This window comes from Mirounga leonina, unplaced genomic scaffold, assembly GCF_011800145.1.
Source record: "Mirounga leonina isolate KUSES-001 unplaced genomic scaffold, KU_Mleo_1.0 Mir_174, whole genome shotgun sequence".
In the NCBI taxonomy this organism is placed as follows: Eukaryota; Metazoa; Chordata; class Mammalia; order Carnivora; family Phocidae; genus Mirounga; species Mirounga leonina.
This window is the reverse complement of record NW_023270451.1, coordinates 1,182,938-1,207,337: the sequence shown is the minus strand read 5'-3', so window position 1 is coordinate 1,207,337 and position 24,400 is coordinate 1,182,938. Positions and strand designations below refer to the sequence as shown.

General features: G+C 45.8%; 1 protein-coding gene across 1 annotated transcript in view; it reads right to left on the bottom strand.

Moving 5' to 3' along the window:
* LAMB1 (laminin subunit beta 1) overlaps window positions 1-24,400 on the bottom strand; it is a 70,267-nt gene that overhangs the window by 36,260 nt on the left and 9,607 nt on the right. The window contains exons 6-15 of the mRNA XM_035020349.1: window positions 19,818-20,006; window positions 19,666-19,729; window positions 15,797-15,999; window positions 13,289-13,409; window positions 11,632-11,820; window positions 11,204-11,383; window positions 10,957-11,069; window positions 9,401-9,480; window positions 1,543-1,678; window positions 85-243 (exon numbers count right to left, since the gene is read on the bottom strand). Coding sequence (XP_034876240.1) covers window positions 85-243; window positions 1,543-1,678; window positions 9,401-9,480; window positions 10,957-11,069; window positions 11,204-11,383; window positions 11,632-11,820; window positions 13,289-13,409; window positions 15,797-15,999; window positions 19,666-19,729; window positions 19,818-20,006 — 1,434 coding nt within the window. The remainder of the gene's footprint in view (window positions 1-84; window positions 244-1,542; window positions 1,679-9,400; window positions 9,481-10,956; window positions 11,070-11,203; window positions 11,384-11,631; window positions 11,821-13,288; window positions 13,410-15,796; window positions 16,000-19,665; window positions 19,730-19,817; window positions 20,007-24,400) is intronic.

Here is a 24,400-nt window from a genome sequence, read left to right as displayed (position 1 = left end):
AATACAACCTCCAAATTTCACAAAACCCGTATCCATTGTTATAAGATTATTTCTACCACCCCCGGTAGTCCATGGAAGGTTTACCTGTGGTTCGTAGCGAATTAAGATGTCATACTCCATGGAATATGGTATGTTGTCAATGAAAAACTCCAAATAAGCCCCTTCAGGCACTCGGACGAAGCCCGCTCCGGTCCAGGAAGGAATCCGGTCCTGGATATACTGCCGCTCCACTATGCTGACCCCCTGAGAACAAGGGGGACAGTAGCTAGCTTTACTTGAAATGGATTTCAAGGAAATGTAACAGCTAAAGAAATCTGAAGTCACCCAAAGGTCCAAACTACAGGCATTCTACCTATCTTTTGCAGTCACATTTTCTCGGTAGAGGGTACAAGTTTTTGATGTATAAAGAGGAGTTGGTTTCTTTTTGGTTTTGTCATTGGGGTAGTCTTGGGACATTGGAGATGGGATCCAAAGGCTTAGGAGACACCGTCTATGATAGAACCAGGAATGAGCATAAAGGAATAAGCAAGGCGAGGAGTGACGAGCTATTTCCTAGATCTTCTATAAGGCTAGTCCAGTATCTAGTGGATGTGTTTGCCTTTCTCCCTGGCATTCATTTCAAACTCCAAGTACAAGTGAAGAAATGTCATACCATCATGAGTGCTCACTGGTGAGGCATTGATTCTGATGGTCACGGAGACCAAAGATAGATCAATTTCAGTTAACTCAAGCACGAGTTTGTTCACAGGATCACAGATAACCACCGCAATCAGTCGCTTCCAAAGACCAAGTCCTTCATTCTCTATACATATGGGCATCTGGCTCTACCCTTCAAGAGGTAAAACCTGCATTACCCTGCCCTCAGATCTGGTCTGGCCTTGTGACTTCTGACCAACAAAACATGAGAAAATGACCTTCTGAAACTTCTGAGCCCAGGCTTTAATGGGCCTGGCAGTTTCTCTCGCCTCCTTCTTGGAAGCCAGATGCCGTGTAGAAGTCTCACTGTCCTGACTCCACTGCGCTGTGAGGAAACTCAAGGCGGTTGCTTGGGGGGTGGGGGGGGTGGGGGGGTGTAGGGGTGGGGGCACGTGGAGGAAAAATGCCCAGCCCACCTCCACCTGTTTCAGCCACCCCAGCTGATGTGCTAGAGGTACTTCTGAAGTCACTACGTTTTGGGATAACTGCTTACACAGCAATAGAAAACTGAAACAAGGTCCTGTCTGAGTATTTACTATACGAGATCAACGATAACTCTGGAGCATAAGTAGAGGAATGGAAGAACGAAAAACAAATTACCACCCCCACCACCAAAAAAAAAAACCCCGCTAAAAGCCTCATTAGTGAACCTTCCGAAGTCTTTTTGTGAGTTATAGATCTACTTAGCTTTAAATAGGGCTGCTCTCAAGAAGGCACGGTCCTGATCCTGTCACTGACAAGAGCGGTAAAAATGCACCACCGAAATGCACTTTTGTAAAGGTGCATATCCCATGACTGCCCCCCCAGACCCGGCTTTTCCCATCCACCCAGCACCCCCCTACTTACAGGCCCAAAGTTGGCTTCTTCTGCTTCATAGATGTAGTGATCCAAGGTGGTAAAGTAGTACCCGGATTCCACCTCGTTGCACTGACGCCCAATCACGTGGGGTCGGCACACGCACTGGCCGGACTCCGCCGAGCAGCTGGGTGGGGGGGGGGGGGAAGGCGCGCACAAGCCGAGTCAGCTGGGACACCGCACTTGTAAATGAACCCACTTGACACAATCCTACATTTTCTACTAAGCATCAAATGGCTGCTATATTCAGGTAGGGTTTCTTATTTCTTTCAGGAAATAAGTATGTGGGGGAAAAATCCTGCCTATGACTTAATCGCAAACTCTAGGGCTGAAAGCTCCCCATGACCTGGTCTTTTTGGTTTCGTCTTCCTTGTCTTTCTTCACTATGCTCCATCCACACCATACTGAGGTTTTCTGTGGATACTACCAACATTCTTGCTTCGATCTTTTACATCTTCCGCCTGATTTCCAACGGCAATCTCTTTCCTGGGCCTCAGACCCAAAGATCCAACTTCTAGAAGGTTGGATCCGACTTAGCGGTCCCCGAGATTAAGGACAGATCCCAAAGGGCAACACTCAATCCCTCCCTTGTTCTCTGCTGGGGACAGGACACTGCCAGCCACTAAGTCGACCAGGTCAGAAACCTACAAGTTGTTCTCTTGAGTCTTTCATGTCTAATCAGCAACCCGATTCTGTGACTTCACGGCCTAGCCTCTGGTGCTTCTCCTCCACAGGCTATGTCATGCCTTTCTTCTCTCCCTCACTCACAGTAAAATCGGTTTCAGCCGCCTCATCGGTGTTCTGGTGGCTGGTCTTCCAACTTTCCAACCTAGACCATCACGGCCCACACAGCTAGCTGCCCAAATGACCTTCCTAAGATGCATCCACCGTATCACTTCCTGGCCTTGAGCAGGTGCACTAGGCTGCCACAGTCTTGCCCTTCTCTACCTTTCTAGCTCTACCTCTCCCCTCACTTCTCCAACCACATGGAATGGTTACAGTTTCTCCAATGCGCAGGGTGATTGCAGACCCCTTTCCATGGCTTAGGCCGTTCCTGCAGGCCTGACTACCCTTGCCCCCTGTTCACCCAGCAAAGAGCTGCCTGTTCTCTCAAGAGTCGGCTCACAAAGGACTCCTGCTGTGGCATCTCCAGACTACACTCTCCACCCCACAGGATGAGCCGCCTTCTCTTTCCCGCCACCACCTCCTTGCAGGAGAAACGATGTAGTCACAACATGTACAACACAGCCTGTCATGTAGCAGCTGCTCAGGAAAGCTGAGGCGCTAGGTTTTCAAATCCTACTGGTCTTTCCAAGTCCAGTCCAACGTTCCTCCCTCTCGTGGACTCCCCTTTGGTTCCTGCTATTCTCAAGTGGCGCCTTCTGAGGCCTCCGCTGTTCTTTGTCTGTATTGTTCAGACATTTATCGCTTTCTTTCTTGTAGTGTAACTCCTGACAGACCCATCTGACCCCCTGCTAGACAGCAAATTGCTTAAAAGTTTGGACGCCTCCTTCACCTCAATCATGCCCGTTCCCCCTCACGGGACCTGGCCCAGTGCCCTGCACACACAGCACACTCAAACACTGGCTGAACAAATAAATGCGTGAAGGATACGCATTCTGAATAAAAAAGATAAAAAAAGAAAAATAGGGGATTTCATGTAAAAGATAAAACTTTTTTTTTTTTTAATTAAACATACGGTTTCAGGTAATAAAGGCCTCTGGATAGCCTATAACGTATTCATTTTGTTCTTAGCCTATGTCTCTTTTTCCTTGGGTACAAGGTGAAACCAAATTATACACACCCATTCTTACTTCATTCAAGTCAAGATGGGGTTTGGAATTGTTACTTTAAACCCATTCCCAGAGTTCAAATTTTTTCCTCATCCCAAAGTTCATTTTGAACCAAGTATCCAAGGCAAGTTACAACTCCTAGGAAGATGGAATGCTCCGAGGTTCATTACCAACGTCCCCCACAGCCCTCCCACGGTCCCGTCCAAGTCTTCTCCCCGCAGATCACGTGAACGGTTCCTACCATACAGGAATATGAGTGCTTAACATCCCATAGCCAATTCCCAGAGGAGGAACCCTCGTTTCAAGTGGGAGCTAGCCCTCTTTGGCACAGTTCACCCACAAAAGCCATTTTCGGAAACTCAGGCATCGGACATCTCATCCTACGGACAAGAGAAAACCCTTCTTCCCTCCCCAGCAGACGTTTCCTGAGGGAACACATGAGTAAAAACACGAGCCACCAAAGAAGAAAACAACTAGATTCTTCACAGGCCATCACTAGAGAGCAAGTAAATGAAGGTGAGGAGACGCCTGATTCCTAATTCTGAAGATGAAACAACTCACGAGAACCCAATCACGTGAAAGGAGGTCCCGCCACACCTGCCCTGGCGATCCTGCACCTCTCTGTGTCCACAGTGTGAAGGGTTGTCTCCCACAGGCCCGGCTCCACTCGACAGCGACTCCTGTAGCGAATGTGTTCCTGTGGCTTCCCCGGCCCTGGGCACAGAAGCTCTGGCCCTGCCCCAGCTGGGCCCTGCCTGTGCGTTTCTAGCCACCAAGGGGACATTCCCCTGGCTGGCCCGCTTGTCCTCTCTGCCTCACCTTCATCCCCAACTGCTTGTAGCCTCTCACACTGACATTCCTTCAGCTCTGCTATTTCTGTCAGATTTGAAATTCTCTGATTTGGGGTGAGACCTTCCCTGCCCTTCATCCTCGATACCCAAGTCTTGTTTCACGATGTCTCTCTTCTCAGCAGTGTCCTCTTGTTGTCACTGCCACTATCATGGTGGCCTGTCACTCTGGTGGCCTCCCACATGGCAGTGTGGGCCTCTTACACTCTTCTCCCCGCTGCCCCGTCCATCCCGCCAGCCACCGCCAACCCAACCTTCCCCCAGCGCTGCCTTCAGCATTTCCTCAAAACCCACAACACTTCTCTGCTTTTATCAAGTGGTGATGCCTCTGCCTGGTTGCCAGCAGCCTCGACAACCCATCCTCTGAAAACCACGGCTACTCTTTCTGGTGCCCGCCCTTTGCTTTCCGATGAGCCACACTGCTCGCCCTCCTTCGCAAATATTGACCGAGCCAACGCTGGCCCTGGGACCTGTGCTTCCTGCTGTCCGTAGGCTCACGTGTTAGTCCGTCGTCAATTTTCCTCTGACTCAATCCTTACCTTCTTTGGTAACTCCATTATTTTGAAAGGATATGCGGAAAGAAAAATGGGGGGGAAAATAGTCCCTGCCCCAAAGAGCTTACCGTCTAACTGGGGAGATAAACAGTCGAGCAACTGACCACGACAACAAAGCAAAGTGCAGCGAGTGCCGAAACAGGGCCACAAGCGAAGTTTTCAGGCAGCAGAGGAACCACCGTTCACCGGCTTGGGGGACTGAGGAGGGGACTGAGGAGGCCATGTTCCAAAGGTGGCAGAGGATCATGACAGGCAGAGAGAGGACAGGAATGACAGGCGCAAAAAAGGGTCATGGAGGAATGTGAGCAGAGCTGGTCACGGTCAGACCAGGTCTTGACCATGTGCCACACTCACTCCATCTCTGGGCCTTCACCCTCCTCCCAGCTAGAAGGCCCTCCTGCCCCCCATCACACCTCCCAAACTTCTCTCAGCTTTCAAAAATGAAGTTCAAATCCTACCTCCTCCATAGTGAGACAAAAGATTACATGTAATTATCCTTCCTGCGTTCAAGTAAAAATCCTATCACATAGAAATGGTACACTTGTCAAGTTTATATGTCCTCCCCCAACCCCTGTACCAACAAATTTTTCTGTAACTAGATACAGATTCCAACTGTTGGATCAGTAAGGTAGAATAATGACATAAGACAAAGTAAGTCAGGCCCTGGGGCAGGCAGAATAATGGCCCCCAAAGAGGTCCACATCCTCACTCCCACCAGATCTGTGGATATGTTACTTCACACAGCACCAGGGGGTTTGCTGATGGGATTGAGGTTAAGGACCTCAAAATGGAGAGATTATCCAGGGTTGCTCAATCTAATCTCAGGATTTCTTAGAAGTAGAAAAGGCAGGCAGAGAAGTAGGGCAGAGAGATGTGACTTGAGGAGGATCTGACCCACTGTGGTTGGCTTTGAACATGGAAGCTATGAGTCAAGGGATGTGGGTAGCCTCTAGAAGCTGGGAACGGCCCCTAGCTGACAGCCAGGGGGGATGTCAGGAACCTCATCCTACAACCGACAAAAACTGAGTTCTGCCAATTCTGCCAACGAGTCCAATGAGCAGGAAAGCGATTCTCCCTGAGGGCCCTGCGATAGAAACACAGCCCTACCAACACCTTGATTTTATTCCAGTGAGCCCAGCCATGTCTGACATACAGAATGTAAGATAATAACCTTATGTTGTTTCAGGCCACTAAATTGCAGTAATTTACTATGCCAGCAATAGAAGACTAATACAAGCCCTATTTTTTTTTCTCCATGGGTGAAGGCCAAGATAATACTAAGAACACAGGTTTCTCATAAATGTAGAAATTAGCCACTTATTTATGAAAACTCTATTGGAAGGGAAATTCTATTTTATTTAAATAGTGATAAGCAGAGAAAATACTGTATAGTTTCAACTTTTCTCTATCACTAAGACATTGGCACAAAAAAGGGAAAAAACAATCATTCATGAGAACCACACTCTGGTCAGCACTGGTATCTCTTCCATAATTCTGATTACAAATAAGCACTGGTTCCACATTGATCAGCAGTCAATGTCATCTGTTTTGCCAGAGTAGCTTCCCTCCCAACCCCCCAACCAATTAGGATATTTTCTTAAATGTGTTCTATCATCTCTTTATATCCGGCCATCACAGTAATTAACAATGGGTAAGATACCATTATCATTCAATACACTGGTGAAAATACAGATTAACTTCTGCTCTGGTTCCCAAGTATAATAAATCTCATTTATTGAGCACCTACAAAGCCCACAATGCTGAGTACGAAGAGAGATGCAAAAACAAAGACGACACAATCCCGGTCCGAAGACCTTTTAAAATACTGACGGCGATAACACAGAGCAGCATAAAGTAAGTACTAAAAGAGGTGAGAAGCAATGTGGTGCTGAAAGCTCAAAGGAGGGCTGGGGACTTCAGTCCAGGGAGGAGTCTTCAACAGAGTGCTGGGCTTGAAGCCAAACACCAAAGTTCTAAATGTAATGCAGTAATTTTGAAGGATGCTATAAAATTATTTATAGTTTCCAAACACTAACAAGTAGCATTTACCTAGCAACCATTCTGATTTATTTATTAAAGTCGGTTATCTACTAGGCAAAGCTTCAGTCGCCTGGAGTAAATCACATTATCTAAATTAGGGCTTACTTCACTAAAATATCCCGAAGTTCAGATCACCTGTCAACATAATAGACATGGATTACTAAGCTCTTATTCTACAAAAATCCATTCGGCCCATTACACAAAACATTTTTAAACTTATTCCACTTCACGTGGTTCTGACACTGAATGCTGTCCCTGGCCGAAGTACCTAAGGAACGTCTGGGATTGCATCTAGAGATTCGGAGTGCATGTTTTGTTTTTACATCGTAAATATCTTGTTTCTCAAATTCTTTTACTTGATCAACATTTATTCCATACCTACTATGTACCCAAGGCAGAGCAAAGGTAGAAGATATTTATGTATGGTTGCAACAAATCAATCATTCAGCAAGTGCCTCCTAGGAGAATCAGTGCTTCGGAAGACTTAGTTAGAGCCTCTATTACCCTACGGGACTCCTAAAGAAGGTCCTCGTGGGGGGAAACTGAAGAGGATCACTACCAAACACTGCAGAGTCACAGGAGTAGAGAAATCTGTAAAGGTTCTTTCTTTTCCCCATCAGTGATGTGAAAAGATAGGGCATGTCATCAATCATGCTAGGAAGATCAAATTCCATGCTTCAAATCTTCACTAAAATTTTTTACTTCGCCAACTCTCCTGATTAGCACACTGTGATTTCTATAAATTCTGGCAGGAGAAATGAGGGACAGGCCAGGGGCTCTGTGTGGGTGGATTTAAAGACAGGAAGCATGTGTGGAATGGAGAAACAGAGGAAGGGAGTGTGAGGAACAGAAACCACTTAGGGTAAAGGCACAAAGGACACTCCTGAGTTTATGAAATCATGTGAAGAACCGTGTATGCCCCTTTCATCTAGTCAAGGATTTTAGGAATGAGGACAGCTTTGCATTAAGCAAGCAATGACTAAAGGAAGCCAGCAGATGTTCTGGTAGTCACAAAGCAAAGTTGGAGAAATGATTCCAGAAGCAGACCAGCAGTTTGTCTTCCCTGCTTTTATGGAATTGTCCTTGCTTCCTCCCCTCTGGAGGTTTTCTAAGAACAGAAGTTCACCCTGGAGTTCCAGAGGTTACATGCTGTAGCGAGTTACCTCGGCATCTGGCAGGGAACAAACCCAAATACGGAGGCCAAAGAGAAGATATTTTTGCTGCCTAAAATCCTGTTCCTTCTCACAGACCGCTACGGTGTCGGGAAATAATCTTGGGAGAGTCGGGGTTTTTTAGTACATGGAGCTCACTTGATGAATTCAGCTTGCTGTCTCAGGGGAGAGTCAGGCCACAAGGAAACATCTGCCTATCCCCTCGGCAGTCACTTACACTCTCTACCAGATGTTCGCAGTCTAACCCAGTTACAAACAGAGACAGAAATTCTCTTTGACTCAGAGGTGGTTAATTTCACTCCCACAAATCTAACATCTTTGCCAAATGCATACCGGGATTGATCTCTGGTAGAGCCTCACGTCTCATCTCTTCAAGGGACACCAACGTGTTTCAATAACTAAAAATGATCACATGCAATTTTCACCAATAAACTTTCAAGTTAAAAAAAAAATAAAACCAGAAAGAAGAAGAAAATGAGATTTCTTAACACAATCAAAATGGGAGTTCATTTTCCAACTTTTTTATTTTTTAAATATTTATTTATTTATTTATTTATTTGGGAGAGAGCAATCACGAGAGTGAGAACATGAGGAGGGGCAGAGGGAAAAGCAGACTCCTTGCTGAGCAGGGAGCCCAACACGGGACTTGGTCCCAGGACCCTGGGATCATGATCTGAGCTGAAGGCAACGCTTAACCGACTGAGCCACCCAGGTACCCCTCTTAATTTTTTTTTAGTAATTTCTTTTTTTTTCTTTTTTTAAAGATTTTATTTATTTGACAGAGAGAAACACAGCGAGAGAGGGAACACAAGCAGAGGGAGGGGGAGAGGGAGAAGCAGGCTTCCCGCCGAGCAGAGAGCCCGATGCAGGACTCGATCCTGGGACTCCAGGATCATGACCTGAGCCGAAGGCAGTCGCTTAACCAACTGAGCCACCCAGGCGCCTGAGATTTTTTAATTTTTAAAAAAATATTTATTTATTTGAGAGAGAGAGGTTGAGAGGGTGAAAGAGAGAGAGATTACAAGCAGGGGAAGGGGCAGAGGAAGAAGCAGACTCCCCGCTGAGCACAGCCCGATGCTGGACTCAATCCCAGGACCCCGGGATCATGACCTGAGCTGAAGGCAGATGCCCAACCGACTGAGCCACCCAGGCACAAGGATTTTTTTTTTTTAATGGGCATACGTTGTTTCCATAATTTAAAACATACCATAAATTATAACAATACTATTAAAAACCAAGAAACATAAACATACTTGGAGTCTTCAAAGCTAACTCTTGGAATGACTAAATCTTTGAAAACATGAAGATCCCAGGTAAACTAAAGGTGCCTATCCTTTGCACCTCTTCTTCAGAGACACTGAGTGTCATGTTGTTCCTAGAGATCAGGAGGGCTCTCTGGGGAGACCGAGCACAAACACGGGTGTATGTGTGGCTTCACTCACCTGTTGTTTAAGGCCCCTCCAAGGTCACAATCACAAGGTCGACATCCATCCAGATCATTGCTTAAGCCCCAGTGCTCTGGCTGCACAACAAAAGATTTAACATCTAAAGGTGGGTTCCTGTCATTACACAATAGACTCAACAAGAAACAAGTTATGGCGTGTCTTGCTTGTTCTACCAAATGTTCTTTCATGCTGTGCAAGCAGAAAGCCTTCAAGAGGAATAAGCATGAGCACTCTGAACTAAAACCCAGGCTGCAGGTCACCGGGGTCATAACCACCTAACACCAGAGCAGAGGAGTTTCTCTCCCGAGCAAATAGCCTTTGTCCGAGAGTAAATCCGAGCAAGCAGCTAAGATACCAATTTTCCTCATTAAAAGTACTCTGGCAGTAAGAGAGTTTTGGCAAATATTTGGCAGGCCTTTACATTTTCCCTGAGTTCAGCCCGTCAGAAACTCCATAAGCAAAGCTCTTCAAAGGATTTACCTATTCCCAAACAGCATAAAGCAAGTATTTTCACAAGTGAAAGGTGAGGAGGTCACTGAATTCTGAGCACACTGGAGATGGAAATAAAAAGAAGAAAGACAGAATCTACACAGGGGAGAAGATCTCTCTGTACCTTGACAAAAATGCATTTCCTAATGAGCAGATAAAAGCCAAAAGCCAGGTGCACTCATTTAAAGCAGACTTTCAGAAATTTATGTTAAGAATCTATCTGGATATATGCAAATATACATATTTACTGGTCATAAACATAATTTAGGGTCAGTGGACCCCCTCTCACAAATATAAAGGAAATCACAAGAATGTTACAAAAGATAGAGGGTAATTTAAAAAATTACTCTTGTAATCACTCTACCCAGAATCACTACAGTGAATTTTCTGGTGTATTTCCTTCCAGATTTTGTTTTTCTTGATGCAATTTTTTCCTGCACAATTAAGATACTACTCACATCCTGTGTTTTTTTTTTTTTAATACCAGCATAAGCATTTCCTCATGCTATTGTCATTTCCAAAGGCAACCAAATATCACTCTGTACAGAAGCCCCCAAATTTACTTAACTATTTTCCCCACCGTTGCTTCCAAGTTTTTTGGCTATGATTAGTATGAGATGCAATGAGTCTTCTGGTGAATACACCTCTGTCCAATTTTCTGCTTATTTCATTAGGAAAGATACCCAGAAGTGGGATTACTGGGTCAAAAGGTATGCCCCTTTCTACAGGCTACTTACTTCCAAAATGCTTTTCTTGCCAACTATGAACCAATGTGCATTTCCATCAGCAGCTTAGACGACTAGCCCTTCATTAGGTCCTAAGAGTTAGCAACCCCATTTTTAAAAACTTGTTACTTTTGTCTATGAAAATGGTATTTCGCTGTGGTTTTATTTTACAATTCTAACAGTGATGGTGACTATCTTGTCAAAATTATTCATGAGTAATTTTTTTGTGAATTGTTTGCGTCTTCTAATATTTATATAGAAGGGTGACGGTGGACTCTACAAAGGCGAACCATGTCACGTGCACAAACCACCCATCCCAAGTACTTAGGATTCACCTACCAGACACTGGTCACAATGCTGTCCTGTCACCAGACGCTTACAGTAGCAGTAACCGGTCTCAGAATCACAAGGATTCCTGCCAGGGATCGTTCCCAGAGGATTGCAAGCACAAGCTTTATTAGAGATAAAATGAAGTAAAGAAATACAAACCAAGTGAGTACCAAGGGGTAGTCTGGATTTAGAGCTGCAAAGTAAAACGGGAATTGCATACATGAGAACTCTCAGACTTTTTCACAAACATACTTACATTTACAACCAAATGGATCTTCAGCACTTAAACCATAGAAGCCTTCTTTGCAAATTTCACAGTGTTCTCCTTCCACGTGTAATTTACACCGGCACTGACCAGCAATAAGGCCAGCGGAAAAATCCGTATAACTGTCACAGATTCCCCCGTTCTGAGATCCGGCTGGGTCACAGGTGCATCCTAAGAAGAACAAAGAGCACCCGGTAACAACGTGTGTGTTTGTATCAACACATGTGTTCCCTTCCACCCTCCAAACGTCACAGAAATAGACTAAAGAAGGCAGGACTGCCAGGTAGCTTCTGCTTCCAGCATCCTCCACCACAGTTCAAATACAGCAGAGTCTGACTCACACCAGGAGTCCCAGGAGGATGGTGACCCCCTGGCCATTCAAATTGAGAGGCCCTATGTCATGCCGTTTCCCCACGTACGTTCGCAGAGGTTAGGGTCTCGGATGTCTCTCTCTGGGTGCTGGAAGTAAAATGGCTTGCACTGCTCACAGTTGCGTCCCATCGTGTTGTGCTGACACTCATCACACACCCCTCCGGTGACGTTTCCAGTGGCCAAGTACACCGCCATGTCAAAGTGGCATGAGCTCGAATGTTCGTTGCAGTTACACTCTGCGCAACAAGACCCACATCAAGAAAAGACTTTGAAGTCGACTTACCAATGGAGGATGGGTTACTGGGAGGCAGCACGTTCTGGAAACTAGGGATGAAGTTCAGGCAAAATGGCAATTAACAATCAGGCACCCATGACAAAGGACACATCCATCTGACACTCTGGAAACCCTCCAAGTGTGAGCTTTCTCAAATAGGAATCTGCCCTCTTTGGAGAGAAAAGTAAAAACCTTTGGGGAAAGTCCCCTTGGTGGCTTATCAGCAGGAGGTGGCCACCAGGTGGAGGACGGGGTGGGACCAGAACGCACCACCCCAGAGGATCTCCTAGGCGATACTTCCTGGGAAAGCCTGTTCGGGCTGCCGGCTTTAAGGAACGGGGTGTGAAGGCCTGGTTCCCTTCTCCCCCATTCCCACCAGCACACTCAACCAGGCTCTTCAGGGAGAATTAAGGTCTCCTGAAGAGCCATCTGGCCGGCCTTCTGAGCACACGCTGACCCTCTGCAGGCCCACTGGGCAGTCCCCTTGGTCCAACCCGGCTTTAATATCCTCTCACTCCCTGCTCAGTGACCCACACGGACTCTGGTCTTCTCGAAATGGAGCTTAGCTCGGCTTGGCCCTCCTGGGGCTCTACACTCTGGCCTCCTCTGTCTCCCCCTGCAACATAACCTCCTATAGGGAGGGGCTATGTCACAACCAGTGACCCTCCGCATGCCTAGCAGAGAACTACCCGTGACACACTGGTTGAATTAAACCTTGGAATCATTTCCCCAGTGTGGACTTTGTGTTGGTCACAAGAACGTCCTTGGGGCCTTGTGCTCTGTGCTGTTCTCCTTATCTGAACTTTTCTTTCCCTCCTACTTTCCCCCTAGCTCTCTTTCTTCTTCTTACCTAAACAATCTTAGCTATCATCAAAGGCTGCTGGGTTGTGCGTACTAACAAGCCTTGATCACTCCAGCCCTCACTGGTTTCTGAACTTCTAGAACAGTCCTCAGTGGGGGAAGGGGCAGGCACACTGCTCCTCCTTGAGGGGAGGAGAGCATATCAGAATCACTGTGGGGGGCAGTGGGGGCGGGTTTCAAACTACACCTCTGCCCAGAGAATACCGCTGGGCGGGCTGGCACAGAAACAGGCCAGAAACTCTGTTCTGTATCTCTTAGACCTCAGGGATCTACCAGGCCATATTTTCCTTTCATTTCTCTCTCACGGTCATCTTGCCTTCAAGACAGGTACAATAGCAGGGACACCATCTCCATCGTCTACGAAATTTGCCAAACACACGGCTGCTATTCAGCAAACTCATGCATTCTTTAAACTGAGTGGATGTTGGTTTCCGAAGAGTATCTGGGTAAAGCTGGCCAAAGGGTAGTCACTTTTCTTCCATTCGCAAACCAATGTACTATTAAGTGGCTCTAATCAGAAGATACTGGAGTCTGAGTGGATTCAAAATGCCCCTCCAATAGAGACTTACTTTTACAGGCATTGCTGTTTCGACCTTCAGCGGGTCTCCAAGGTAAATCGTGGTAGAAATGCATGCACTGTTCACAATTCAAGCCCCTGGTATTATGCCTGCACATGCAGTGCCCGTGAACCTTGGAAGTTAGAGAAACAGGAAAGAGCAAAGTAAGAGGCAGACCGATGGCCTGATTTTCTCCACAACCAATGGAAGGTATAAACATCCTCATCTCCAGCTCACCAAAATGAGGGTTTGTTTTTATTTTGTCCCTATCCACACTGAGTTCTGTCTTTCTGATGGCTCCACTCCCATCTCTAGGAATAGTTCCTATTATACAATAGATACTCACGAAATATTTTATCGAAGTATCAATGAAAAGAACCCAGATGCACAGCATCAGTCACTTAAGAATTTAAAAAAAAAAACCAAAAAACCTAGTTACTTAAGAGTTTAGAAAAAAATCTATGCCCAAAAGAAACCTATTTTAAGATAAATCAACAAAAGTTATAATATACACCACCTGGAAACCAACTCACATTGCGGCACGTTTTACCACTATGCCACATGAAAGAATGGGTTTTTTGCTTCTTTTGTTTTTGACTTCAGGCACAGAACTTCATTGTTTTTCCAAACCAAAATGAGATTCACAATATTAATCATTTACTACATTCACATTTACCTTTTTTTTCTTTAAGAAAGGAAACATAAAATCTCAGGAAAAAAATACAAATTATTTTGCTTGAGGAAGGGCCCAGGATGTGCTCTTTTGCATTGTGTCTCCAGCAAGCTATGCTGGAAGCCCCTGAGGCACGTAAAAGATAAATTCTTTCAATCTACCAAATACGCGTGTGCATGGGCACCTCACCTTAACACTAGTTTCTACAGAATGGAATTCAGGAACAGGACAGACAGGTCTGTCCTGGACTCACCTTGACAGGAGCGCAAGTGAGCAAAAGAGTAAAATCGTCTCCTTATAAGCTAGTTTTACACAGAATAAAAAAACAGTTCCAAAGCACACACCACAGGACTCTACAGTGTCTAAACCAACAGCACATGGTACTGAGACCCCTGATAGTGACAGGACTACAGGACATGAGCTGCACACCAGATTTGCTATGCTGAAAAGTAAATACTACGTACCTAGCATTCTCTAAAAGATGTAGCAACGAGATTACAAGGACATGTCCTCCCTTTAGGGTCTGCTAAAAAATGCAACTTTATCTACAGGGCAAGTGTTCTAAGTGGAACAAATGGAGAGCAGAAATTTCAGCCAGTTGAATGCATGCAATCCTGGACCTTCCGAGATGAGGACTAACAATCTTGGCAAAGCAAACAGCAAGTAAGGAAGGCACAATTCATCAAGGGAGGCCCAGAGTCTAATGACAGAAGGAACCCTGGGGCAGAACAGGACGAGCGAGGCATGAATTTCCATCTGCTGCTGACTTAGGGCCCTCTGGTGTGCTATTTAATCTCTGCTCCCTTCTAATAAGGATAGTTGGTTGAGTAAATCCCATTGAGCTCTAAAATCCTACGGTTCTGTAAAGTTCACTTAGAAACAGGTAAAATACCCTAACTTTATCCGTTTGGCAATCACCCAAATCCCCAATTTTTAGAAATACATGAATTGACAACACAGCATAAAGGTGGGAAAAGAATGAAACTACAAAAAACATATAAAGGAACAAAGCCCATTGGATTCCTAAATCATATTCTATGGTTCCAGGTTCAAATGCCCCAGTTTTCTGGGCTGAGATCACTTCATGCTTGTGGTGTCTAAGCTTCCCTAAAGAAAAGGAAGATGTAATGGCAATTTAGAAAACTTCTTAATCCTTATTGACTCAAAAAATATATACTGTCGCAGCACCCTGCTGCAATAACTTCCAAAAATTAATTCTTTGTCTCTGACATAAATAGCCCTTATATTCTCATAGCCCCAGAAATTTAGCAAAGAGAAAACCAACCATCAACCACCAGTATGGTGGAAAGAGCTAAGTCAGTCTGGAAAAATAAAACCCCAAGAAATTGTGAAAGGTTTAAGGTAAAACTAGCTTCAAATTGCTTTTTGGGATCATCTGTCTAAAGGAGAGAGCCTCGAGGCACCTGGGTGGCCCAGTTGTTAAGTGTCTGCCTTTGGCTCAGGTCATGATCCCAGGGTCCTGGGATCGAGCCCCGCATCGGGCTCCCTGCTCGGCAGGAAGCCTGCTTCTCCCTCTCCCACTCCCCCTGCTTGTGTTCTCTCTCTTGCTGTCTCTGTCAAATAAATAAATAAAATCTTTATAAATAAATAAATAAATAAATAAATAAAGGAGAGTGCATGGGACGCCTAGGTGCCTCAGTCGGTGAAGCATCTGCCTTCAGCTCAGGTCATGATCTCAGGGTCCTGGGATCAAGTCCCGTGTCGGGCTCCCTGTTCAGTGGGCAGTCTGCTTCTCCCTCTTCCTCTGTACTCTCCGTCTCTCAAATAAATAAATAAATCTTAAAAGAAAAAAAAAAAGGAGAAAGCCCCCCAGAGTGCTTGCTTACCATTCCTTCTACTTCTTCATTGAATCCATCCACAGGCGCACATTCGCTGGCATGGCCGTAACAGAAGCAATTTCCTCGAACCACCATATCATACACTGCATAGTAATACTTCTCTCTGATTTCCATTCTGGAATCCAAAAGGTTATCGCCCAAAGTGTGTAGCTTCACAAACTTGATTCTCAAGTTGGTGATTTTTAATAGATCTACGAAGGTCACCAAGAAGACGGAAAGTCTGATCAAACACGCAAGACTTCATTTGCAATTATACAACATCTCTCTATAGAAAGGCACAACAAATAAAAATGGCTTAAGTAAAGGCTACCCGCTTGTAGGGTCTCAATGGCCATCCTAGTGAAGCTCGACATAACGGGACAGCGTCTAGAAAAGAGAAGAGTTGCTCTCTCCTCACCAGTTTAGAAAGAGCATCTGACTGTTTCAGGAAGAAGCATGAAAGCAGAGAAATTTAAGAACGCAGTTGCACGGCTGCCAGAATCCTCTAGCACACAGTAATCTGAACGATTGCAATATCATCCAGTGCCCACAGCAATGAGCGTCAGTCTCAAAACCAGAGAATTCCATGCAGGTGGGAAAGGGGTTATCAACACACTCCAGTTCTCTTATTACAAGGTAGTTAGGATGGAACATTTTTGTGTTTATTTTTGGAGGAAAAAAAATACTATCTGAAATTTCCCACCGCACAGATGAAATCCAAGTTACTAAAACAGATCGAACACTATGGAATAACCGCTCTCCAGGGACAGAAGATCTCCACCAAATTTTGACATATCACAGTCTCCCACTTTTTTGTCCTAGTTTGTCATCCATAGTGTGACATAAGGATAAAGGAGCTCAGTATTAGGAGGTTGGGGGGCAAGTTGTTTTTTCCTAAATATTAAGTTAGGTTATTAAGAATCAATTTCTCTTATCTTTTCTTCTCTCTCCTGGGTCTATAGATCTATGCTTATTACAGAAGTGGGGCCATCAATTATATTCCATAGTAACTTGGTAAACCAAGAGCCAGCCATTCATCCTTCTCCACCAGTGTTTCCATCAATGGCTGAGTTGCTCTTGCTGAAGTGGACCCCGAAAGACTCATTAGTCCATCAGTCCTCCCATGTCCTGCGTAGCCGGAAACTGCTCCTAAGCTTTACCCTCAGTGGTGCTGATGCATGCCCATCTGCCACACAGGACAACAGGGCGTTGGCCCAGGGCATCAGAAACTTTCAAAGCCCAAATACAATTTTAACGGCTTATAATATATGCACAGCTTACAATGAAGACTATAGAAATAGCTGTGGGTTGAAAGGGACAGTCCATGAGCCCATGCATTGAACTTAGGCTCTTTGTAAAATCAAAAAGTAAACAGAGAAAGCGTGGTACTACTTAGCTGAATGGAATTTGTGAATGCCAACATTTCCTCCTGCACACAGAGCGAGCACAAGCCCCTACTGACGAGCGGCCAGACGGCAAAGCGGAAGAACAGCGGGAGTGTTTAGGAGCCCTTGAACCGATCTTTGTGGGAGCCCGCAGAAGAGCAAATATGCTCTTCCCCTCTCTCCTAGCACAGTTAACAACAACCAAGCCTTGTCCGTGGGCTGCTGGTGTGAGGCAAAACTCACTTTTGAAGTGAGGCGCCGAGGTCTCAACACCAGGGCCAACTAAAGAGACTTGAGTTGTTCCCTGGAGGACAAAGTCAATCAAAAGCATCATCAGTTAAAACGGATGCCTCTCGAATACAGACAAGATTTTTCTGAGGCCATTTAACAAAAAAAGGTAAGAGAATTATAATGGCGACACATTCCCCAAGTCCTGCAAATGTCACCCAAGAAGGAGCAGACCGTGAGTCCTTTTAGGACCCCACTAAGTGTCTGTTGTGGAGCCCAGGTGGACATTTCTCCCAACTGGATTTTGAGAGCAGAGAGGGCGCGCCTCACAGAGCTCACTCAGAAATGGCCTAGGGCTGGATGCGCCATCAGTATTTGTTTTATAATAGAATGAATGAGTAAATTACAGACCAGAGATAGTCTGGGCCGCGTGTAAAATTAATTTAAGTGGGGAAACATCACTCTTCTGGCAATATTTCCTGGATGCTTTCCGTTTTACTTTTCCATGCTTCACGCTGGGAGGGTCTATGGTGCCTTAGCTTCAAACAGGGCTATCCGCAGCTGGGAACGACCAGCAAGAATCAGCCCTGCCTCTGCTCAGCCGACTACACCTTAGTAGCAGGAGAGGGAGTCTCATCCCCTCTCTCCGAGGCATGGGGACCAGGTCCACGCAAGACCCAGGCCATGGCTCGTGGCAACATCAAGAACAGCAGCTGCTTCAATCCACTGAACACTTTCTGTGGGTCAGGCACATCGGAAGGTCGTTTCTAGAACTCATTTTCCCTCCATAATGATGTTCAAGTCAATATTACTATCTCTACATACAGATGAAAAAACAGAGCCTAGAAAAAACAGGTTTAAGCAGATTACTTGCCCAAGGTCACAGAACTATGATCTGCTGGAACTGGGATTTAAACCCAGGTCTGTCAGACTCCAAACCCTGTTCTTTTAATTAGTGCATATTTTGCCTTCCAAGATGATCAAAATGTAATTCTGTAATAACTGAGGCATGGTTGTTACATGCTAGAAAGATTCTAAATTTAGATTTAGAATCATAACATAGGGGTTCAGGATCTGACTGTCCCCTTATGCACATTACTCCAACTCTCTGAGCCTCAGTTTCCTCATCTGTTAAATGGGAATACAATCCTCATCTGACTAAGCATATTGAACATGGCTGACACTTCAGATTTCTCCCCAGTACTCTTTCTTCTTTTCTTCCTCTGACAAGAAGAGCCCCAGGCAAGAGTGTGAGAGGGCACATGGCCACCTAGCTAGAGGTTTCTCAGTGTGTCTTGAGGTTGGCCATGTGACTAATTTTGGCCAATGGGATGTGAACAGAGGGGACGTACAGCTTCCATGTCATCTGCCCTTCTCTTCCTCCCATCCCATAGGTTGGGACAACAACATGGTAGCGTTGGTCCAGCTCCAACCATGCAGATAAAGACTACAAGACAGAAGGGACCTGGGTGGCCTAATGGCTAGGGTTGCCAGATGTAGCAATAAAAATACAAGTTGCTCAGTTATATTTGAAATTCAGATAAACAATATTTTTTTCAGTAAAGTCTGTCTCAAATATTACATGGACATAGTCACACCAACCACAAATATTGCATGGGATATCCTTGTACTAGTCACAAATATTCCATGGGATATAGTTATACTAAAAAAAATAACTTGCTATTGATCTCCAATTCAGATTTAACTGGGCGTCAGCCTTTATTTTATCTGGTAATCCTACTTGTAGCAACTGAGCTACCTTTCTTCTCTGGATGATTTCATAAGAGAGAAATAAACTTCTATTTTATTTGAGTCACTGTATTTTTTGGGACCCTTTGTTACAACAGCTTAATCTGTACCCTAATTTATATATACATGTTATATAATATACACAAATTATATGTTATATAATACATGTTATATAACATGTTATATGTTATATATATGTTATATGTAACATATATTTATATATATTTATATACACATATATTATACTGAGCAATAAAATAAGGTATTATGACCAGCATAACTGTTTGAGTACTTATGACATAAATCTTTTACTCTAATCAAAATGTATTCCCAGTCAGGGTGGACTTTGATTGCTGCCAATTTCAAGGACCTCTGATTGGGTATTGTGGAGATAAAAGGAAATAAAGAGGATGGATTTAGCACTGAATGCTTAGATTCGGGGTAGCAGTGTTCTGGGTAAGAGTTCTTCCATGATTGCTGTTTTCCATCAAAGCTGTTATTCGAAAACAAGCTTACTCTGTATCCTTGGACTATAAGGATCTTCTATTCTGAAAGCAGGATCTAAAGCACGAAATATCACCTAAAAATAGATACAAGAGTAATGGGTATTTTTGCAATGATCAAAAAGGATTTATAAGTAGAATGTGAAACAAGAAAAGCAAACAAACCTCTCCTTCCGTTGAGGGTTCAATGTCAGAATAGCGGGAATCACAGATTATATCATCCACTTTCTTCATGGGACCAGCAGAAATGCCTGGAAATGAGCTCTCGCAGTCATAGGCAAAGTATCGGTACACGCCCCAGGTTTTCCCGAAGTCAGACGATCGTTCTATCAGCATAGCAGCCGGACGGAATGTCTAACGGCGGGGTAGAAAAGGCTCATTTGATGTTTTTTATCGGTGATCTGTATTTTTTTTTTTAATCTCAGACGAACACATCACTCAGCCATGTGGCACAAGCCTTGCCGGCATGTGGTTGGTACTGTGGACTGTGGCTGGATTTCAAATCCTTCAGGCTACTGCACAGAGCCTCCTCTTACAGGCAAGTGTCTAAGCCTCGCAATGGTGCACTTTCTCCCACCCCAGCGGAGATTAGTAAGCTGTTTCTCTTTAGAAGCTGATTATAAGCGGGACTTCACAGCAAACACTCTTTGGTAGAGTCAGTCACCATCCATAATAGGACTGGGTAGGTTGCCTGCTTGCTCGTCATTCATTCATGTAACCATTCGGCAGCTGTGTGCTGACCGTGCTCGGTACGGACACGGTCTGCAGGCTGCAGACGGCCCCAGGAAGCACAGACAGAACTCATCTAGGATACAGAACACCACAGCAGAGTCTCCTACAGTGCGCTCCAGGAGAGCGAGAGGAAGGAATGACTAACTCGAGCAGCTGCGGAATCCCACAATTCCACTCCTAGCCATCCCCCTCCCCAAAGAACGGAAAACAGGGACTCAGACAGATGCTCGCACGTGCATGTTCACAGGGGCACAGTTCACAATGGCCAGAAGGCAGAAACCACCCAAGTATCCATCAAAGACGAATGGTTAAACCAAACACGGTATATACATACAACAGGATATTATTCAGCCATAAAGAAGAAACTCAGATACTTCCTACGTCATGGATAAACCCTGAAAACCTTCTACTCAGTGAAAGAAGCCAGACACAAAAGGGCAGATATTGTAGGATTCCACTGATAGGAAATGTCTTGAATAGGCAAGTACACCGAGACAGAAGTAAATTAGAGGTTTCCAGGGGCTGGGGGGAGGGGGCAATGAGGAGTTATTGCTTCATGGGTAGAGTTTATATTTCGGGTGATGAAAAAGCTCTGGAAATAGATAGTGGTGATGGTTGCGCAACATTGTGAAGATACCTAATGCTACTAAATTGTATATTTAAAAAGGGTTATAATGGCAAATTTTGTGTTATGTGTATTTTACCACACACACACACACACACACACACAAGCTAGGGAATGCTTCAGAGACAAGATGGCCTCAAACTGGACCCTAAAAGGGTGGGGTCTTCCAGGCGGCAGAAGAGGTTGACTAGGGCAGGGGAGGAAGGAATTTGTTGGCCATGAGAAGGGGTTTCCTTTATTTTTATGCCACAAAAGGGGAATACCGAAAGACTTAAGTGGACAGAATGAAATGATCAGATTGCACTTTACAAAAATAATCCTGGGGCACTGTTATCGGACATGGATAAAACAGTAAGCAAAAAAAACCAAGTGACAGAGGCGCGTGGGTGGCTCAGTCATTAAGCGTCTGCCTTTGGCTCAGGTCACAGTCCCAGGGTCCTGGGATCGAGCCCCACATCAGGCTCCCTGCTCCGTGGGAAGCCTGCTTCTCCTTCTCCCCCTCCCCCTGCTTGTGTTCCCTCTCTCGGTCTCTGTCTCTCTGTCAAATAAATAAAATCTTAAAAAAAAAAAAAAAAGAAAAAAAGACAAGTGACAAGGAAACCAACTGAGAGAAAAAAAGATGCATTACAGTATGGTCAGAGAGAAAGGATGCAATTGTTCTGAAAACTTAATGAATTTAGTAAAATATATTGAACTGCACTTGGTGATCCGTTAGGTTTCAGTGGAAAGGGAGGGAAGAAGAGAAACGCGGGCACTTGAGCTTGGATGGTGGGGGACAACCGTGCTAAGAGCAAAGCCACAGAAGAGAAGGAAGGTGTTTGGTTCTGGACTAGTAACACGTGAGGCATCCACAAGCGACACCCACTAGACAACCAGAAGCAGCGGTCTGGCACCCAGCCGCGCCAACGGAGCCTGGACCATGGATCTGGGAATCACTGTGCGCATACGATATTTGAAACCTCCAAAGGTATGATTTCTGCCCAAAAAGCAAAGGGCAAGATAAAAGAGCCGAAGCCACTGCTCCAGAAAATGCATCAACACAGGGCTAGCCAAAGAAGGAAAGAGAGTGGTGCCAGGCACTTTAATTCATCATTTCCTAACCTCCTGTTATGGGCCGAATGGTGTCCTCCCCAAATTCTTATGTTGAAGACCTAAGCCCTCGTCCCTCGGAATGTGACTGTATTTGGAGATCAGATATTTACGTGGGTGATTAAAGAAGGCGGTCTTACAGTGGCCCTAATCCCGCGGACTGGCGTTCTTTATAAGCAGCAACAACTAGGGTATGGGTGTGTCCAAGGGAAGACCAAGGGGAGAGAGAGGAAAGACCGCCATCTCCAAAGGAAACAAAGAGGCCGCAGGAGGAGCCAACTCGGCCCACACTTCAATCTTGCACGTCAAGCCTCCAGAGCTGTGAGACAACACACCTCTGTGGTTTAAGCCCCCCAGTGTGGGGTACCTCGTTATGGCGGCCCCAGGAAGCTAACACACCCTCACGACACCCTCTTCTTACTCGTGAGAACTTGAGGCTCAGACACATTCACTGACTCGCTAGCTAGAGGCAGAGCTTAGATTCAAACCCAGGCTGAATGAGGCCCAAACCCAACCTTCTGCTTCCCTGGCGCTTGGCGTCATAGCAGACCAGCAAACGGACGTCACAGAGGATGGAGTACAAAGGCCAGACTCTTGGAAACTGAGGCAGGACAGAGATTTGGGAGGGTGTGGTGGGCAGGGTGCACTGGAAAGAAGAGACGAAGCAGGATGAGCTCTACCAGGGGGCCCAGGCCTCCGTGCCCGAGGAGGGGGTACGGACATTTGGGAAACGGAAGGCACGTTCTGTTGCAGGGAGAACAACAGGACAATTGAGCCAGCCCAGCCAACAGAACCTGAACAGACCCTCCCTTCTGAATTAAAACCAATGCTTGGGAGAAATCTGGGTGACCACTAATGGTGAGACGAGTGCATTCCGAGACCTCCTTCTGTCTTCTTAATAATCCTGATGGTCTTTTGCACAGATCAAAGGAGACAAGGATCAGAAAATGGAAGGTCACATTTTGACAGATGCTTTGGCTTATTCACTTACTAGTTGCTTGGGGTTTTACCTTTTTTTTTTACCTATTCAGGAATATAAGAAAATGGTACTTTATTAAACTCAAGAGTATGTGATGAAGGATTTTAAAGTAAGGGGGGGAAACCCCAATAACTACCTCAGCCAAGACAAGCTCCCCAGGAGACCTGCCTCCTGGGCGGCGACCTCTAGGGACAGAGCAGCCTGATGTCTCCGCGTCACAGGGGAGCAGAGAGGAAATGCCTTACAGCCAGTGCTGGCTGTGCTCCTTTCTCCCTCCTTTCTGGAAGCTTCCGAGTCCCAAAGGGCCACTGACAGAGTTCTCCGATTTCCTGTGGACTTAGGAGGCTGCTGGAACCCAGGACAATACTGGTATGTTCAGAAGGGAGGCCCTTCCACAGTCTGCTTACTCAACAACCTGCTCAGGGCTCACACCAAGGCGCGGCCACCTCTGAATTTCTACTCCATAAAAGAGCTATGATTTTGGAAACACCTGGCTATCGACCAAAACACACCATGTATAGGTTACAGGAGTTTCGCTGGCCCACAAAAACCCACTCCCCTTAGCAAGCAGCTATCTCCATGGCAAACACGTGTTCTTCACCACCACCCACTCCTATCCGCGCTCCTGTCACCCCACTGCCATGCTCCTGCTTACTCAGCTTGGACAGCCTAGAGATCTTTGCTTCATCCCTCTCCTTGCCCTCCCTTCTGTCGTTCTGCTTCTCATCCTTCTCCAATTCACGGCTGAACCTCTGATTACAAAGGGTCCAACCAAGGCCTCCCATAGAAAGTGAGTGCTGATTCTCAAAGGCAGTAGCAGTGGATGCTAAGAGTGTGGAGGCTAAGAGTATGGCAGCAAGGGGACGTGTGTGATTTGAAAAAGCTTTGCTGGCAATACATCCAGGACTCCCTGGAAGGCAGGGGCAGCTCCCTCCTACGCAAGAGTCAGCCCGTCTCTGCATGCACACCAGTAGTCTCCTAGGTGAGCCCCCCATTAACACAGGCCTCAACGGGGGCCTCCCCACGAGCCCTCGGTTCTCACTGTCCCGGGCCCTCCTCTGTTGCCTCTCGGCGACCTTCCTGAAATAGTCTCATTTCCCTGTCAACGGCTCCCCACTTCCTATACAGTTTGCACCCCTCGGCCAGGAGTCCCGGTCCTCCTGACTGTCATCTTCCTTCCTTCTGCCCCTCACAGCCCCGTGCTCGAGGCAAACCCTGCCTGAACTGTCCCCCACCAGCGCTTTGCTCTCAGACGGTGTCGTCTGCCAAGAATGGCTTTTCTTGCACCTCCTCCCACGGAGATCCTGCTCACCGTTCCCGGCC